At 38.7% G+C, this 18,792-nt stretch overlaps 1 protein-coding gene across 2 annotated transcripts in view; it reads left to right on the forward strand.

Annotated features, from left to right (window-relative positions):
- Positions 1-14,888, forward strand: part of slc4a3 (solute carrier family 4 member 3) — a 51,131-nt gene extending 36,243 nt beyond the window's left edge. For both annotated transcript variants that reach the window (XM_057335452.1, XM_057335453.1), the window contains 17 exons: positions 637-779; positions 1,513-1,693; positions 3,510-3,645; positions 4,994-5,159; positions 6,533-6,635; positions 6,825-7,009; positions 8,189-8,411; positions 8,654-8,872; positions 8,956-9,104; positions 9,283-9,477; positions 10,687-10,902; positions 11,401-11,490; positions 11,707-11,873; positions 11,973-12,226; positions 13,282-13,451; positions 14,031-14,204; positions 14,773-14,888. In XM_057335452.1, coding sequence (XP_057191435.1) covers positions 637-779; positions 1,513-1,693; positions 3,510-3,645; positions 4,994-5,159; positions 6,533-6,635; positions 6,825-7,009; positions 8,189-8,411; positions 8,654-8,872; positions 8,956-9,104; positions 9,283-9,477; positions 10,687-10,902; positions 11,401-11,490; positions 11,707-11,873; positions 11,973-12,226; positions 13,282-13,451; positions 14,031-14,204; positions 14,773-14,850 — 2,849 coding nt within the window. In that variant the 3' untranslated portion in view covers positions 14,851-14,888. The remainder of the gene's footprint in view (positions 1-636; positions 780-1,512; positions 1,694-3,509; positions 3,646-4,993; positions 5,160-6,532; positions 6,636-6,824; positions 7,010-8,188; positions 8,412-8,653; positions 8,873-8,955; positions 9,105-9,282; positions 9,478-10,686; positions 10,903-11,400; positions 11,491-11,706; positions 11,874-11,972; positions 12,227-13,281; positions 13,452-14,030; positions 14,205-14,772) is intronic.
- The last annotated feature ends 3,904 nt before the right edge of the window (positions 14,889-18,792 follow it).

The raw sequence follows: 18,792 nt of genomic DNA on the forward strand, positions 1-18,792 counted from the left end.
ACACACGTGTTGCTTTGACCCTCTGGTGTTTTGATGAAAACTTGGCTGTCGTGATGTTCTTCGGGATATTTGCGCTCCTGCCATGAGCAGCACAACCAGAGGACAGCCAGAAGGCACGGCCACCATATTGTTAGCTCCTCACCGCTGGAGTTCGACCCAGCTCACGGAGTGTATGGACTTTAGAATGATGTTATTTTATGAGGGGGGTTGGAGGCATGAGGCATGAACGGAAAGAAAACAAACTTTGTTTACTGAACATCCCAGGGCTACTGGGACAACACAAACCAGCTGAGGCTTGGGCCGTCCTGGCAGGCCTCAACCCTTCCAGAGCCTTTGCCTTTTGCTTGGCACTCAGAACAGCTGGAGAACGAGGCTTTCTCGTAATACTGTGCTTCAATTATCCCAAATTCAATAAAAACTTCGAGTCGTGGGTTGAAATGATACAATATTAAATCATAGCGTTTTTTTGAAAAAGGCCTGCAGGTTTAACCATTAAAGAACGTCTTTTCGCTTCTTTTCGCTGAGATTGCCTCTGATTCCTTTGTTTTTTGGGGAGGCTGAGATTTTCTGTTTCTCTGTTTTTTAAAACAACCTATTGTGTTTGTTGTTTATTTCACATTTATTTATTTTTTTAAGGTCACCGTTTTGAGGACAATCCTGGGGTTAGACGGCACCTGGTTAAGAAATCATCACGTTGTCAAGTTCCCCGAATGAGCAACAGTTCTCCACCTCTGTCCAGTCTGAAGAGAAGAAAGAGGATGGAGAAAAAACCCCATGAGGTGAGAGTCAGATGAAAAATTAAAGGCCCCTTCTAAGGTTATCTTAGTTTACTAAAATTAAAACTTTGAAAACGTTTCTGTTCATTGACCTAAAAAATATTGGAAAAACTTAAATTAAATGAAAAATTGAAACGTTGCCTCAAAAATAAACTGAAATAGGTTTAAAACACTAAAATTATAATAATGAACAAAAAAATTATGAATCTAATATAGCAACATAAAAATAAACAAAAAAATAATAAAATTACAAAAGCATTTATACTTAAATTGCTAAAACTTTAACTAAAATTAACATAAAAAGCTCATTTAAAATGTTAATAAAACTAAAATCAAAACTATAATAACTCTAAATAAAGTTTTTAAATGATTCGGAATTTACACAAGATACACAACTACAATGCAGAGAAACAATATTATTACTGTCAGAGTAATCAAACTTTAAAGGACTCGCACCTCTTTTCCCCCCCAGAAAAATAATCAAAAATCAGTTGAATTAAAGATGTAATAGGTCTAGACGAGAAAGACTGGCTCATGTTTTATCCAAAGCAACTTTCAACATGTTCAAGATTTTAGTTGTTTAGGCAGTAAACAGTTATAATGTTAATAAGTGCTAACAGGGCCAGAAACACAACCAAAATGGCTCCTAAATAATCTGAATCGCCTCAAAACACTTTGCTCGTGATTCATTAAAATGCTTTATGATGTGAATCTGACACTGTGCTTTCTCTCCAAGGTGTTTGTGGAGCTCAATGAGCTGATCATGGACAAAAACCAGCAGATGCGTTGGAAGGAGACGGCACGTTGGATCAAGTTTGAGGAGGATGTGGAGGAGGAAACGGATCGCTGGGGTAAACCGCACGTGGCCTCCCTGTCCTTCCGGAGCCTGCTGGAGCTCCGCAGGACCATCACACATGGTAGGAATCCATTTCCCTGCCCGTCCCCTCATTTTCACTCCTGCTCCACATGCTGCAGACCTTGTTGACAAACTCTGCATTACATAAATCTCCAGTGTCTTATGACTGACACAATTCAAATTGACACGTAAATTAGAAAATGGATTAAACTCTCTTGGGCAGATCCGCTTTGTGACCATGAAAACTGATTATTATCCACGCAGGGATAACAAGATAAACAACCTCTGGCGAGTAGCAGAATATTCAGGCCAAACACGTGTCTCTGTTGTTTTGGCTGTTAAAAAACATGGTTGCTACATTCAGAGAAAAAAGGGATTTTTATCTGCAGAGAACAGCAGCAGGGGTAAAAGAGACATGAGGGTAATATTATGGCACAGTGATGACAGCACGATAAATGGCTTGGTCATTTTACCAATGGGTCTCATTCACTAATAATTGCATAAATTATACATATTATATAGAGATGCACTCCTACTAAATTTCTTCACTGATAGCGGTTATTCAGAGTGGTATCTGCCGATACCGATTCTGAAGATCAAATTCATATCTCAACCTTTTGAATGTTATTAATTCATATGACTAATACTGAACATCAAACTGTTGATGTTTCTTGACATTTTCTATATACAGAGCAGAAATTCATAGCATTTCCTGTCTTCTTTTGATTGACAGGATATATCGGCCATGATCATCGGCTGTTTTTAAACTATCGTCCGATAGTCGATAATATGTACCGATACCGATTATTGGCCGATATATCGGTGCATCTCTAGTATTATACGTAAAAATATCATATTTACTGTATATGCACATTTGAACTATCTACTCTGTCTGTCTGTCTGTCTGTCTGTCTGTCTGTACGACTGTCTGTCTATCTATCTGTCTGTCTGTCTGTCTGTATGACTGTCTGTCTATATATCTGTCTTTATATCTGTCTACTCTGTCTATCTGTCTGTCTGTCTGTCTGTCTACTCTGGTAACTCTGTCTATCTGTCTGTCTGTCTAACTGTCTGTCTACTCTGTCTGTCTGTCTGTCTGTCTGTCTGTCTGTCTGTATGACTGTCTGTCTATATATCTGTCTTTATATCTGTCTACTCTGTCTATCTGTCTGTCTGTCTGTCTACTCTGGTAACTCTGTCTATCTGTCTGTCTGTCTAACTGTCTGTCTACTCTGTCTGTCTATCTATCTATCTATCTATCTATCTATCTATCTATCTATCTATCTATCTATCTATCTATCTATCTATCTATCTATCTATCTATCTATCTATCTATCTATCTATCTATCTATATATATATATATAGATATATATATATATATCTGTCTATCTGTCTGTCTGTCTGTCTGTATGACTGTCTGTCTACCTGTCTGTCTGTCTACTCTGTCTGTCTGTCTGTCTGTCTGTCTATATATCTGTCTTTATATCTGTCTACTCTGTCTACTCTGTCTATCTGTCTGTCTATCTGTCTGTCTGTCTGTCTATCTGTATGTCTGTCTGTCTGTCTGTCTGTCTGTCTGTCTGTCTGTCTGTCTGTCTGTCTGTCTGTCTGTCTGTCTGTCTGTATGTCTGTCTGTCTGTCTGTCTGTCTGTCTGTCTGTCTGTCTGTACGACTGTCTGTCTGTCTGTCTGTCTATCTATCTACTCTGTCTACTCTGTCTGTCTGTCTGTGTTATAATTTAGGTTCTTACAAAGTACACTAAACACTTCATCCCCACTAAAATGATCAAACATTGGGGTGTTTGCACTATTTAAAAACATCATTATCATATGCTGCACATCTGCCAGTGTGACTAACGTGCTGTTCTGCTACCCAGGTGCCATCATGCTGGACCTGGATCAGACCACACTGCCTGGCATCGCCCACCTGCTGGTGGAAACCATGATCATCTCGGACCAGATCAGAGCTGAAGATCGAGCCAACGTGCTGAGAGCCCTGCTGCTCAAACACAGGTTAGTGGAGTTCACACGTCAATATTCCAAACAAAGCTCGTATCGATCCTCTCCGCTGTGCATGCCAATGTCGTTTGTCACAACAGCTGCGTCTATTGGTTTCCTGCTAAGTGAGGTGATGTGGTTACACAACAGAGGTTTTTTATGACTGATGTATTTTTATAGTCATAGTGGACAAACGCGTATTGGTTCAATCCAAAGATGTAAAAAATGTCACGATTTACTAAGCCTACCACATTTCAAATCATTTTATTTTTCTGTGAAATACAAAATGAAATATAGAGATATAGTATTGGAGAGAATGTGATTTTCCCCCTAAAAAAATATTCATTTAATTGCTGCAAATTGGACATTGAATCTGCTCGCCGATCGCATTTGTGGTCAGCTATTGGCGTTGACTGTGCCAAGCTGTAAAACATGATGAAGAGTCAAAAACTTGTTGCAGGACACGTAAGCCTTTGGTGATTAAACCTGTCTACGGCATTTCCCATCATTTCAGATGTGGCTTTTCACGGGAGAACGTTTCAAATCCCTACATTACAAAATATGTCTTTCTAATGTGGAAAAAATACATCAAGGTGAAATTCTATAAGTTAGCTCATTAGCGACTCGATCCTTTTTCAAGTTTTTGGGAACGTTTTCAAACGCAGTCCATTATTTTATGTCACACCTTGTGTCTTTGTTTTCCTCGTGTGTTTGCGGACCTTTCAGTGAGCAGTTTGGCTGGAGCGTAACGTAACCTCAAACCAGCCGTAATGAGCTCGCAGTGTGATGAAATAATGACCGGCGTGTAACGGAGCCGGGCGGGATAAACATTCTTTAAACTGCAAATGAACGATTGGTTTATTGTAGAAAATAACAAAGGCTTCTATTAATTCATCTGACTGCCTCGGCGGTGGATTTTCGACCGGGAGCTCGTATTCTGTTTAAATATTCCCTGATGTTATCTAGCCACATGTTGCTTTTCCCTCATCTTGAGCATGTTTTTACTGATTGCTTTGGCTTGTTTTCCTGCGAGGGAACAGGGGAGATGGGGTTTGGTTTGGTGTGCAGTTCACATCTTGATAGCTTGACATGTTGGGTTCCGTGTTTGCTTTGCAAATATTGAAAGCGAAGATGGAAAGTTGCCTCTTTGGATGAGATAAGCAAGGAAATTGCCGTCCCCGTGGAGCCAAATCAACACAAGAATAAGATTATTTGTCTCACAGAGCAGAACTAATATACTCACGGGTTGACAGGTTAAACAAGATTTTCAAGAATAATAAAGATCAGAGGAGGTTGGACGCGTTCGAAGTTCTCACGTGAAAAATGGCTTTTCAGATTTTAAAATGGCCTTTTTCTTGTGCAGTCACCCCAACGACGAGAAAGAAGGCCTTTTCCATCGGAACCATTCCGTCACCAGTCTGGGCGGCTTCCGTCACAACCACAATCATGTTCATGACACAAGCCTGCCTCTGGTGTCTCAGGACCACGCGGAGATGCACGACAGCAAAGCGGCAGAACATGACAAAGAGGTGTGACGTTGTTTATGAGTTTCTTAAGTGTCGTTCACTCCAAAATAACATTTCTGCCATTGTTTATTCACCCCTTTGTTGTTTAAAACTCATACGGAACACAAAAGGAGATCTTTTGAGACATGTCTTTTGTGTTCATACAATGGAAGTCATTGGGATTCAGTGTTGTTTGGTTACCAACGTTCCTCAAAATATCTTCTTTTGTGTTGTGTAGAAGAAAGAAAGTCATACAGGTATGGAATGACATGAGGGTGAAAATAAATATTTGATTTTGTGTTAACTATGTCTTGTGGAGATAGAACTTGGTCCATTCAGGGTGCACTGAGAGAGAAAACGGTCTCCATACTTTACCCCAATTCACAGCTGTAAGCTTACAGACGGTTTCAAAGCAACAACGTAAACAAACGTTACTGCGCATGCACGCTTTTGTGGTCCAAGCGTAACTTCCGGTACACATCTGCAAAGAATAGTACTTGGCTAAACTTAAATGCGACAAAGTTACACGACCTATTCCACAAATTGTTTATTTAATAAATTAATTTACAATAAAATTCAACAAATTGATTACTTAATGCAATTATTATACAATCAAATATGAATATAAATTAAATAAAATATAAATAGCTATATCATTAGCCACTAGCCAGAGTGATGCACAAACACAGACTGGAAGTTAACTTCGGCCAGGAGCATGCGTCCGATGAAACCGTCTATAAAAAGGATCTATAAGTTAAGCTTTCGGGTAAGAATTTGCATCAGTTTGACATCAGTTGACTTTAACACGGAAAGATACAAGTAACCTGCAATTTTATGTTATAAACCGAGGTGGCGATCAAGAGGCAAAAGTTGGATTACAGCCTCAAAACATATTAAAAATATATTTTAAATATTTTGTCTAGAATTTTTGGCTGTATATCAGTGAGTTTGTAGTACTCTCAGCTGCGTTTAACACATTTGATCGTGTTTTATTCTGCAGTAAATGCATCTGCAGATTGCGTCTGGGTCTGGTTGTGTTAATGTTTGGATCATGTCAAGCTGTTCTTCTAATGATACATTAGCTGTGAAACGTTGACTGTTCCCTATGGCTTAAAATGTTGGCAAGTTCGAAACAGTCCATGTATAAAGTAAAGACGTGCTGCGTTAAATAAGTGATATACCATTTGGTTTTGACTGTCACCTGGATCCGTCGATTTACATTCAGGCTCTGTAATATGAAACAGCGGTGGGTCATTAAAATTCATGAAAACATCTTGAACCCCCAAAAACTGACACAGTCATGGAGCGAGCGAAGCTATGCATGCGCTATCTGTCAAAGCTTTAGGCCGATGTGAGATGTTAAAATGGCACTAACCACTTTCTCCTGTCGACAAAAGAAAAACCTCCACCCAGTTCCAGCTGAGTCTCACGCCGCTGCCAGATCTCTAAAACTCCTGGCAAAGATTCCCAAGGATGCCGAGGCCACCGTGGTCTTAGTGGGTAAGCTAAGAAGCGCTTTGTTCCAGCGTTTGTTGTTTCCAGGTCCAGAGATGATGTTGAGTCATCGTTTTAAAGTTTCCAGTAATGCCTCAGTCAGCTCAGTTAGATGAATACTTTATGATTTGTGATGTATTTACAGTGGGGCCCCTGCGGTTCTTGATCTTTACAGCAGTTCAAATGTGTTTTTAGGTTGCGTGGAGTTCCTGGAGAAGCCTGCGATGGCGTTTGTCCGGCTGAACGAAGCCGTCCTGCTGGAGTCTGTTCTGGAAGTCCCCGTCCCGGTTCGATTCATCTTTGTGCTGCTGGGTCCCACGCAGACCAACATGGACTACCACGAGATTGGACGCTCCTTCTCCACCCTCATGTCTGATAAGGTTCATACACAATATCAGTCACAGGGGTTTGTGGGTATTAGAAGTGAAGATTTAGGGAATAGTTCACCCAAAAATTTGAATTCAATCATCATTATTAGCTGAACAATTTTTTTTTAAAAATAAAAATATGTCACTTTTATGTCACTAGATGCCAATGTCTTCTGAAGTGAAATGTAGCTTTGAAAAACTAATAATAGTTTTAGTTTATGTGGTGATATAAAATCCGAAACAAACCTGTGCAATATAGCAACACCTCAATAACTAAATTACATCGGCTCTCATGTGTCTTGTGCCAAAATATCACAACTAGTCATGAGACATGTCAGAACCAATTTAGTCAGTGTGTCACCATATTTAAATTTAGTTTGTTTTAGTTTCAATTTCACTAAATATGCTGAAAATTAGTGCTGTCAATGGATTAAAAAAATTAATCTGATTAATCACACATTTTTTCTGTGATTAATCACGATTAATCGCACATAACATTAATGTTTTTAAACATACTTTTTCTAATAATTTCACATTTCATGTTCAAATTAATGAAGTAATAACAGATTTTTTCAACAGCATCATTTTATGACTGAAAGCCAACATTCTGATATTAGTACTGCAACTGATTTCTCCATTAAATGTATTTATTTTTTCTTTATTTTAACATTAATTATAGCCGTTCAACATTGAAGTAAAGTATAATTGAGAGCTATCATGTCTAACAGGTAGGAAATATACAGCAATTGAATGAAGCTCTCCAACACTTTACAGTCTTTAATGCTAAATTCGAAATTGAACACGTTGAAGTCTGTGCTTACGAAAATGCTAGACTTTCTGGAATAATCTTGTGTGGTTTTGTTCATTCAAGCACGAAAGAGAACTTAATACTGGTGCGCTAAAAAATGCGTTACGTTGACAGCCCTGTCAAAAAAATCTCTTGTTTTGCGTCAGAAGACATTTTGGATTACTTTTATAATGGACGCTTGGAGCATAAAGTGATTTTATAATAGACTAGATTTCGAACACGAAACTTTCGTATGTCATTGGGATGACGGGCTGATGGTCCTTGAAGTTTCAGGACTGCGCCTCCTGCTATTTAAAAGATGTGTAAATGGTTATAAATGGTCTGTTTAAATCTTTTGAACATTATAACGCCATGACACCATTGTCTTTCTCATCCTTCCACAGAACTTTCATGAGGTGGCTTACTTTGCTGATGACCGGCAGGACCTGCTCAATGGCATCAATGAGTTCTTAGACTGCAGTATTGTGATTCCACCCTCAGACGTCGAGGGAAAAGACCTGCTGAAGACCGTGGCTTCCTTCCAGAAACAGATGCTTCGCAAACGCAGAGAGAGAGAGCATAAAAAAGGCGGCAGTACTGTGACGGGAAATGAGCAGGAGACAAAAGGTGAGATGTCTTGTGTGATGGGAATCAGCAGGGAACCTGTATAACCAATACCCGAGCACGTTAACATCAACTGGACCAGACTGGTAAACCACTAAATGTGTAAAAAAAGTACATTGAAAATACTGATTCTTATAAGAATAAAACATCACAGTATTTGAAATATCAATCCCTAATGCTTCCTGCTCTTAAAACACTTTTCTGTGGATGCCGACGTGTTCGTTTTGTGGTATATGACTCTGTAGATGTGAGTACAGACGAACAAACGGAGGAGGACCAGTTTGACGTCGACCCTCTCAAGCGCTCTGGGATTCCATTTGGCGGTCTGATCCACGACATCCGGAGACGTTACCCGCGCTACATAAGTGACCTGAAGGACGCCGTGGACACACAATGCATCGCTGCTATCATTTTTATTTATTTCGCTGCTCTTTCGCCCACCATCACATTTGGAGGCTTATTAGGCAAGTGAGACTCTTCGTGCGATCTCATAACTTAATGAATTATTCTCAATGTTTTGTTCAACACCATGCTGCGTATGCTGTAGGTGAGAAAACGCAAGGCATGATGGGAGTCTCTGAGCTCATCATCTCCACGGCAACTGTGGGAGTCCTGTTTTCCTTGCTGGCGGGGCAGCCGTTACTCATTATTGGCTTTTCTGGACCCCTTTTGGTCTTTGAGGAAGCTTTTTATAAGGTGCTTTTACTTTTCACAGTCTGTTCTGTAGTATCTGTAAAAAATGGAAGAAAAAGGTATTTGGTTGAAAATTTTAACGGTGTGATACAGAAACATAACTTCGTTGTTTTTGAGCATCTCACGCCATAAGTGTTGTTTTTAAATAGGTAACTTAACTGATATTCTGTCTTGTTTTCAGTTCTGCCAGGCGCAGGGCTTTGAGTATCTCACGGGCCGAGTGTGGATCGGGTTCTGGCTCATCTTTATAGTTCTGGTGATAGTGGCGGCTGAGGGGAGCTTCCTCGTGCGCTACATCTCCCCTTTCACGCAGGAGATCTTTGCCTTTCTCATCTCCCTCATTTTTATCTCTGAAACCTTCTCCAAGCTCATAAAGGTACAGCGCTAACACCAATATGACACTATATGCAAGAATATACAGTAGGCTACAGCCGCGGAAAAAACGGAGAGACAATTTCAGAGACGAGAACCAGAGATGTGTTTAGGTAAAACGATCATATTTGTTTTGTTTTGTGAAGTACTAACAATATTTCTCCCAAATATCAAATACAAATATTGTTTCTATTAGCATTTATTTGCAGAAAATGAAAACTGGAGAAACAGATGAAAATAACAGAAAAGATGCTCTGTATTTCTTCAGACCTCAAATACTGTAAAAAAACGAGTTCATGTTCACTTTTAAACAATACAACAGTAATGTTTCTACATGTATTGTTATCACAGTTTTCATGTGTCTTGTGATGCTGTCAGTCTTTCACGTTGCTGTTGGATGACTTTCTATCACTCCTGAGGTTTGACACTGGACTGGAATGACCACAATACATCTAGAAATGCTGATTTGAAATAAAATTCGGAATGGTCTCTTAATCTTTTCCGCGGCTGTATATACTGTATATATGAAGAGTTTGGTTCCAAACTGAGAACTACTTTTTTCAAATTTTTATGTTATCATGTTTTTATTGTGTTAGTTAGTTATTGTGTATTTTTAGTTATTATGGCTTAAATCAAAACAAACCAACTGCAGTTTGATTGATATTAATTGGAACGCACAATAAAAAAACATGATTTTTGAATTCTTTTAAAAACTGAGTTATCTCATTTTGGAACCAAACTCTTCATATACAGTATATACTGTATATATATATAAGAGAGAGAGAGAGAGAGAGAGAGAGAGAGAGAGATTTATACCACAGGGGTGTTGAATGCTTCAATCTGATTGGTTGACGAACATTTTATGGGTTTGAATGAACTTTTAGTAAATACACACCTATGAAGGTGTTCCAGGTCTGCTGACCGCATTACAGTTCCATATCACTTCGCCAAGTTTAACGGACGCTTGAAATGAGATGCGCAAGAAAGTAGTCCTACCATAACAGCATTTTAAATACGAAAACATGACAAACATTGAAATGAAACATTTGAACAATTTCCTGCGGTGTGGGAACCGTGGTATAAGCGGAATAATTGACGACGGGCCGTTCAATGATTCGAAAGTTAATGTACACCCCGAGGTGGTGATGCGGCCACGACACGAGCATATAAGTTATAAGCTATTACTGTTCATGTAATTGTTTTTTATTCTCAGGTCTTTCAAGAACACCCTCTGCAGAAAAGCTATCCCACGACTTCCATATTGAATGCCTTCACACCCAGAATCTCTTCTTCGGAGGTCGATGTGTTTGAGGAGCCCATTCTCAACCAGCCCAACACGGCCCTGCTGTCACTGGTGCTCATGATGGGAACCTTCTTTGTGGCCTTCTTTCTCAGAAAGTTCAGGAATAGCAGGTTCCTCGGTGGAAAGGTGCATTTCACTTTATTTATTTATTTGACTAGAAAGTCCCATTGAGGTTGATAATCTCTCACAACAGAGACTTGGTCAAGCTCATGGGGATAATGCACTCATAGTTTTAATCCGTATTCCTTTTTCTTTTTCTTTCTTTATTGATGTTCTTGTATAGTAGATGATGTGGTAGAGCATTGTGTCAGCAACACAAAGGTCAAGAGTTCGATCCCTGGTAACACGCATGCTAATAAAATGTATGTACAGTAAGTCACTTTGGATAGAAGCATTTGCCAAATGCGGAAATGTAAGATTTAATGTAGCGTATAGTATTGGAAAACGGTTTTTATAGCTGTAAGTATAAACCACACAAAAGCAAACTCGAGATATTTTCTCCAAAACATAAAAAAAAACTAGTTGCATATATATTTTCACTGGAAAGCAAAACACTAATAAAGATTTTCTGCACTCATTTTTCGTGTGAAATGTTTCAAGCTCATATTTGTTTGCTGTTATCAGGCCAGAAGAATCATTGGAGATTTTGGGATCCCAATCTCTATCCTGATCTCTGTTGTTGTGGATATCTCCATCCCTGACACATACACGCAGGTAACCGCACCCTGAAACCCGCTCCATGTCTCTCACGTGCAGTATATTAACACAAAGGAACTTCTCTTCCAACTTATTAAGTACTCGGCTATAATTGGAGGCAGGTTTATTCCGAGCCTGTGTTACAGTTACAGTGTGGTTGACTTGGCAGACTGCCGGAAGCAATGAATCCTGGGATCTCTGGGATGTAGGCGCTTGTGTTTCTTGTGGTTGCAGAAGCTGAACGTCCCCTCTGGATTCTCGGTCACGTCTCCGGACAAGCGTGGCTGGTTTATTAGCCCGTTCGGAGATAAACAGCCTTTCCCCATCTGGATGATGGGCGCCTCGGTGATACCGGCCCTGCTTGTTTTTATCCTCATTTTTATGGAGACTCAGATCACAACGTGAGTGTAGCACGTGTGAGCTGACATTGTGATTGTTAAACGTTCCCTTATACTAAATAATGTAATAAATAAATGTGAAATTTGTATCGTCCTTTACAGCCTGATGGTGAGCAAGAAGGAGCGGCGTTTGGTGAAGGGTTCAGGCTTTCATTTGGACCTTCTGCTCATCGTGATTTTAGGAGCTTTCTGTCCGCTGTTCGGTCTGCCCTGGCTTACCGCCGCTACCGTACGCTCCGTGACTCACGTGAATGCTCTGACGGTCATGAGTAAAGCTACGGCCCCTGGAGAAAAGCCCATGATCCAGGAGGTCAAAGAGCAAAGGGTGACCGGAATGTGCGTGGCTGTACTAGTGGGTAAGACATCCAATTTTCAAGATTACTATCTCAGTGTAATAGCGTTTGTTAAATTCCAACTTTTCAAACCAGTAAGTTTACTAGTAAAGTAAAGTCGTGAAGCTGTGGTTTACACTGAAATGAGAAGAACACCACCATTGTCTGTAAAGTTCATTGGCAAGGTTTCAGAATCAGCAAGAATAATATGACATGCAAATTTATATATATACCACTTAGCAATGACGGTATTGAATAAAAAAAAAAATTCTGATGCAGTATGCTTAAGTGAATGGTGTTTTTTAAACATTTATTTTAGTTGTATGCGATTTTCAGGAAAAATGTTAATTTTGTTAATAAAGACAAAGTTACAAAACAAAAATATGCGATGATTACTTACCAAAACTCGAAGAAATGCAAATATTTTGTTTCAAAACACTTCAAGTACTAAAGATTTGTGAAAAAATGTTAAGCATGTCAAGGAAATTAATTCATTTGAAGATAAATCACGCTCGCACCGCATGACATGTTTTAGGGCTATGGCCAATTCATAGATGAAAAACACTAAAATCACTTAAAAAAAATTTAATCTGAATTTATTCTTAATGTTTGAATAACTGCAATAGATCTTGAATTTGTATTTTAAAATTGGCATGTCGAAAATCCTTATACGTCATTGACCCATATATTATGATATTGTAAAAAGCATTGTAGTTCCACAGAAACAATATCATCAAGGTCATAGGATTGTATACGTATACTGATAAATGCCAAATAAATGTAACGTTTTTTTATTAGTCTCAAACTGTGCACTTTAAAATCACTGATGCCTCAAAAGTCTTACAGATTTATTAACAGCAATTGTTATTGGCTTAAAGTGGTATCCAGGCAGTTAAAAATGTATTCGTGTCAATGAAATTCATACTTATTTGTTATAAGTGTTCAAAAATATCTAAATACATTTTGGGGTCGTGTCTTAGTTGTTTTAGTTACATTTGAATATTTGGAATAGAATAAAATACAATTCTTTGATCATGAATCCTTTCAATAACTCGGTCTTTTCTGTCTCCTGCATTCAGGTTTGTCTATAGTTATGACTGATGTGCTGCGTCACATTCCTCTGGCTGTGCTGTTTGGTATATTTCTGTACATGGGCGTCACGTCTCTTACTGGTATCCAGCTTTATGAGAGAATCACGCTGATGGTCACGCCTGCTAAACATCATCCTGACCACACCTTTGTCACCAAGGTAACCGCATCCCAGTCGTTTGAGGTAGTAATAATGGTATTCACGGATACATCTGTGTTTGATTTCCACACAATATATGCTACCAGTTTTTTTGCTACCAGAATTTTGTTGAAATGCTTCGGATGCGTCCACCAGGTGGCGAACATTGTCTTTTGTACACTTTTTTTTTGCACAAAAGTTATACTGTATATGAACCTTGCTTGACGTGTTAAGGGATGAATTGGCTGCGAAGCGCCATTGTTGACATGTTTCTTAGGATCAACCATGTTAAACCTTAAAATAAACGTATAGGATTTTAAACTTATGTCATGATGAAAAAAGAATTCTGCACTATTTGCGAGCATGTCAATTCTGCTGTCTTAATGTTTTCTTTATCCATGGAAGCACACAAGATCGCTCACAGATCGTGCCGTGATTCCGCGGCACATCAGGTTTTGCACAAACTTTCTGGAGTTTATGCCAGCTGAAGTGCACGCAGTTATTCTAGCCCTTCTGAAACAAATCTGCAATTGTTACAGCGCAAAACCAACAGTCTCGCTGTCTCACTGTAATTCAAAGCCTGATTCATTTCACATACAGGTGAAGACGTGGCGTATGAACATGTTCACCATCATTCAGTTGCTGTGCATCGTCCTGCTGTGGGTGGTGAAGTCGACTGTAGCGTCTCTGGCCTTTCCCTTCATCCTGATCATGACCGTCCCTCTGAGAAGACTCATCCTGACCAGAATCTTTGAGGAGAGAGAGCTCGCCGCGGTATGATCTTTACATTGACATGTATGCGTTTGGTAGATGATTCAATCCAAAGCAACTTCCAGTGCATTCAAGATTTATTTTTAATGTGTGTTCCCTGGAATTCAAACCTACAACCTTTGCAATGCAACGAGGAAGGCTCTGCCCCACAGGATGTTGGTTTGGAATGACAGGAAGTGGCATTTGCTGAATTGCAATTCAATAAATGAGATAAATTGCATTTATTTATTTGGCAGACGCATTTATCCAAAGCGACTTACAAGTAGGAGAGCATATAAACATTTTGTCAACACGCTAAACAGTACAGTTAGTTTACAATATAGAAGTTATCTATATTAAAAATATAGGATCGAGAATTATTGTCCAAATAAGTTCTTATTATATGCGTGTATGCGTACGCTGTATACTGAATTGCAATTAAAACAATTCTTAACAATTTTATCTTAAAAAAATTCAATACATTTAAATTGGATTCAGATTGCTTCATTCGCTGGTTTGGAGAGCGTTTGTTTTCAAACTGTTGTTTTTATGATCATTTTATTGAGTTAAAAGGTTGTGGTTTATTTTGCAGCTGGATGCTGATGAAGACACGCCTAATTTCGATGAAGATGGTCGTGATGAATACAATGAAATCCACATGCTCGTCTAGACACAGAACAGCTCAACTCCTCGATGACACGGGCCACCGAATACTCAATACTGTCCAGAGGTGTAAAGAACGGCACTGCCCTCTTTCACCATTATTTCATGTGTGTTTAAACATTTGTAATCATCCAGTCTAAATACGGTTTGAATTTCATTTTTAATTTTCATTAAATTTCATTTTTATGAAAATATAATGAAATGAATATTTTATGATCATTTATGATATCCCACCCGTGTCTGTGACGGCAAGTGAAACCTTTGGATGCTGCTGTTTGGCCAACGAGATGCTTGCGATGTGCCATTTTGAGGGGTTGGGTTTTGAGATCGAGTTAACGTTGGTTACTGCATATGTAACAGATTTTATAGCATTTTTCAGCTCCCCTCAAAACAAAAAAATTACTATGTTATGTACTTATTTCAGATTCTTAAAAAATTAAGGTGTTTATTCTATTTTTATTTTTTTCAGGGAGGTTACTCCAAAGGATTTATTTATTATAAGTTGCTCAAATGATTTCTGTTCAGTATAGAGACGATAAACGAATGTTATGTGGCCCAAATTTAACTTCAGGTAGACTTCGGCAAAGAATCTATAACTGTTGAGTAGTTTTGATTTAATCTCTAGCCGATAACTAAACAGACTGCAAGTTAACTTCTGGCCAGACGCGTGCGTCCGATGAAAACATTTATAGAACATTTTATTTAAGTTGATATATAGAATTATTGCCCAAATATGTTATCATTATAATCTAAACTTTGTGTGTATGTGTGTTGGTGTGCGCATGTGTGTTTTAATACCTTTGCTGTTACGCTGCACAATGTTGAAAATAGGTTAAAGCCATAGAAACAAGGATTTTGTTGTGTGCATAAATAAGAACTTTCTGAAACAATGATAGTCCAAAGGCTGTTAAACTGCCAGTGAATATGGATTCACTCACCGCTGTGGTTTACACACTTTGACTCCAATGAAACTTGTTGCCAAATTGTCGGACAGGGTCGTGCACAGACTTTTCCTGTAAAACGTTCATCAAGTCCCATTTCCATTTTGTGCATAAAGTGATTTACTTAAAAATCTCTCTTCAGTCCCAATCTTAATGCAGTATGCAGATACTATAAGAAAGCCATTCATAAGTTAAACACTGTGGCGCTTTTAAAGCGTTTCTCTGTTTGGGACGGGACCGTGTTTGAGCCGCCGGTGGCAGGCGAGGGGGTTTACAGAATCTTCGGTGAAATAAGAAGTTTAGAAACAGAATGCATCCCCTTTCTCACCTTTTGTGTTTTCACATTACACAAACTGTGACACTTTAACGTGTAATACAATCTTGAATTAGCCTGATGTCATAACAGGAAGTATTGCTCCATTACGTCATGTTTTGAGTTCTGACGAAACCTTGGACCTTTGGACTGTAAATACCGCGCTGTCCTTGCGTGTAGCGGATTTGTTGAACTTCTGAAGCCTGTCACGCAAGGACTCGTTCATTTTATCACGAACACACATTCCACATGTTTTCTTTTGCTCTTTGTTACCCTTTTGAAAAAATGGAGAATTGTGCAATATCGCAATATCTGTTGTGCTGCTCTGACGTTTGGTTTCTAGGAAAGCACGACTCTTAAGTGCCGCTTTCAGCCCGGTCATGTTGTAATGAGAGATTTGGGGTTCTTTGAAGCACCTAATATAAAGGAGTAGATGTATTCAGACGTGTAACCTCGATACAGACGCCAGAAGGGTAAATTGTTTTTCGTTTCAGTGTTTGTCATCAGGGATCGATCGGAGAGGTGAAGTTATGAAGACGGATTTGCTGTAATTGATAAAGTATTCCGAACATGGTGTGTGAAATTCACTTGCCAGGTTTATCAGATGTGAGCGCAACAGATGTTTGGTTCTCAGAGGAGAGGTCTCATGCTCGAAGGTTGATCTTTTAATGAAGTACTCGGTGTTCTTTCACGTGAAGTTGAGAAGAAACAGCAACCTAGTTTACAGAGTGAGAGGAAAATGTTGAATTTTTGGGGGGCATTATGTGCACTGTCGAATCGTGAACAATGAAACAATTTTGAAAGAGACATGGCTTGATTTTGATTTTATGTTGAAGTCTTTGATGTTTCCCATAGAAATGGTACAAATAGATACACATGCATCAGTTGTCGACATACAGTAAGAGTAAAGAGTTATAAGAAATAATAACCACCGGAACCACTTTTTTCGGAAATAAGAAAAACCACCTCAAGCGAACGTGAAAACTTTTTGGGGAATTAACGTTTTTTTATTTCAAAATTTGTCGTTTCCATCAATCGTTTCTGATGCGAAACTTCAAAATGCGCATAAAACCAGGGTGATGGAAACCCGGCTAATAACTGATATTATTAACCGTGATTATTGATACTGTGTTCATACTACACACATGATAATATTAGAGATGCACCGATACTCAATTTCTCTACCGATAACCGATAGTCGATTATACAGAGTAATGTCTGCCGATACTGATTCGGACGATTAAATTAATATTTCTTAACTTTCTGAATGTTATTCATTTATATAGTGACTATTAATTTCGAACATCAAACTGGTGATGTTTCTTAACATTAACTTAAATTAACCGATTATTGGCCGATATATCGGTGCATCTCTAGATAATATTGTAAAAATTGTAATTTAACATTTTGCCTTAAGAGCCACAATAGTTACAGACACACTCTGCCGCCCTACATTCGTATACTTTGAGTGTGATTCACCGGCCAAAAATACGAGATCTAAATAAAATAAGACCAATGTGACAGAACATTTTAAGAAATTCTCAATTTCACCATACATGTGAATTATTTTAGCCATGATAATCATAGAGTGAAAATCTGATATCGTGACAGCCCTAATTTAATCTTATTTAAAGGGCCAGGCACCTTGTATTTATTTTAATAATTTAGCTGGGAGTGTTTGGCCAGTCAAACCCACTTCTGTCACAGAGTTATCGACTCCTGAACCCTTTTGTTTGGATAAATCATTGACGCACAGCTTTGATGCCTGACCGTCCTCGTAGTATGTATGTTTGCCAACTGTAAATTTAAGCAGCGGGACTAAAGATCTGGTCAAGTGATCTGATGGTTCCAACCCTGCATGTGGCAGCTCATGAAACGCCTTGTTTTGCAATATGAATCATAACCCTGCAGTGCTTGGCCTCATAACTGCAGATTTATTTCTGTGTTTAACAGTTCATGCTTTTATTTATTAGCATACTGCATTTTTTAAATGGATTTAGCCTGCCATTTAGGATAAGTACCATTAGTCCCTAAAGCACAAGAAACTGATATTGAATGCGTAGTTTGTCTCATGCTGAATGTATATAATGTAGTGATACTGATGTCTTGTTGGAACATCTGGATGCAGTTTCTTGAATTTGTGTCTGGTTGATATACACCCAGAGACAGGTTTGGCGTAAGAACATGGAGAAACACAGAATTTGCCATGTACCCACTCCAGTTAAATGTAGTTGTAACTCCTCTCATAAGCGCTTAATCCCATTTTGTACGTACACGGTTGGGTTATTTATAGTAGTGACGAATGCGTTCAATACTGAAAAATGTTTTACATTCAGCTTCGTCAACCATTGCCGGTTCATGAGCCAATCCAATATTTTGTCTTCACTCCTGCATTTTTAAAGAGATAGTTCACCTAAGAATAACAATTCTGTCATCATTTCTTCACACCTCACGTCACTCAGAACCTGTTTGACTTTATTTTTCTGCGGAATACAAAAGAAGATATTTTGGAAGGACGTTGATAACCAAACAACACTGGCCCCCATTGACTTCCATTGTATGAACACAGAACCACTGAAACATTTCTCAAAATATCTTCTTTTGTGTTCCACACAGTCGAAAGACTTTTTGAACAGAAACGTAAGAACCTCTGTGTAGTTGAAGAACAGACGTGTGCGGAGAGCTCGGAGACATA

This window comes from Triplophysa rosa, linkage group LG6, assembly GCF_024868665.1.
Source record: "Triplophysa rosa linkage group LG6, Trosa_1v2, whole genome shotgun sequence".
Lineage (NCBI taxonomy): Eukaryota > Metazoa > Chordata > Actinopteri > Cypriniformes > Nemacheilidae > Triplophysa > Triplophysa rosa.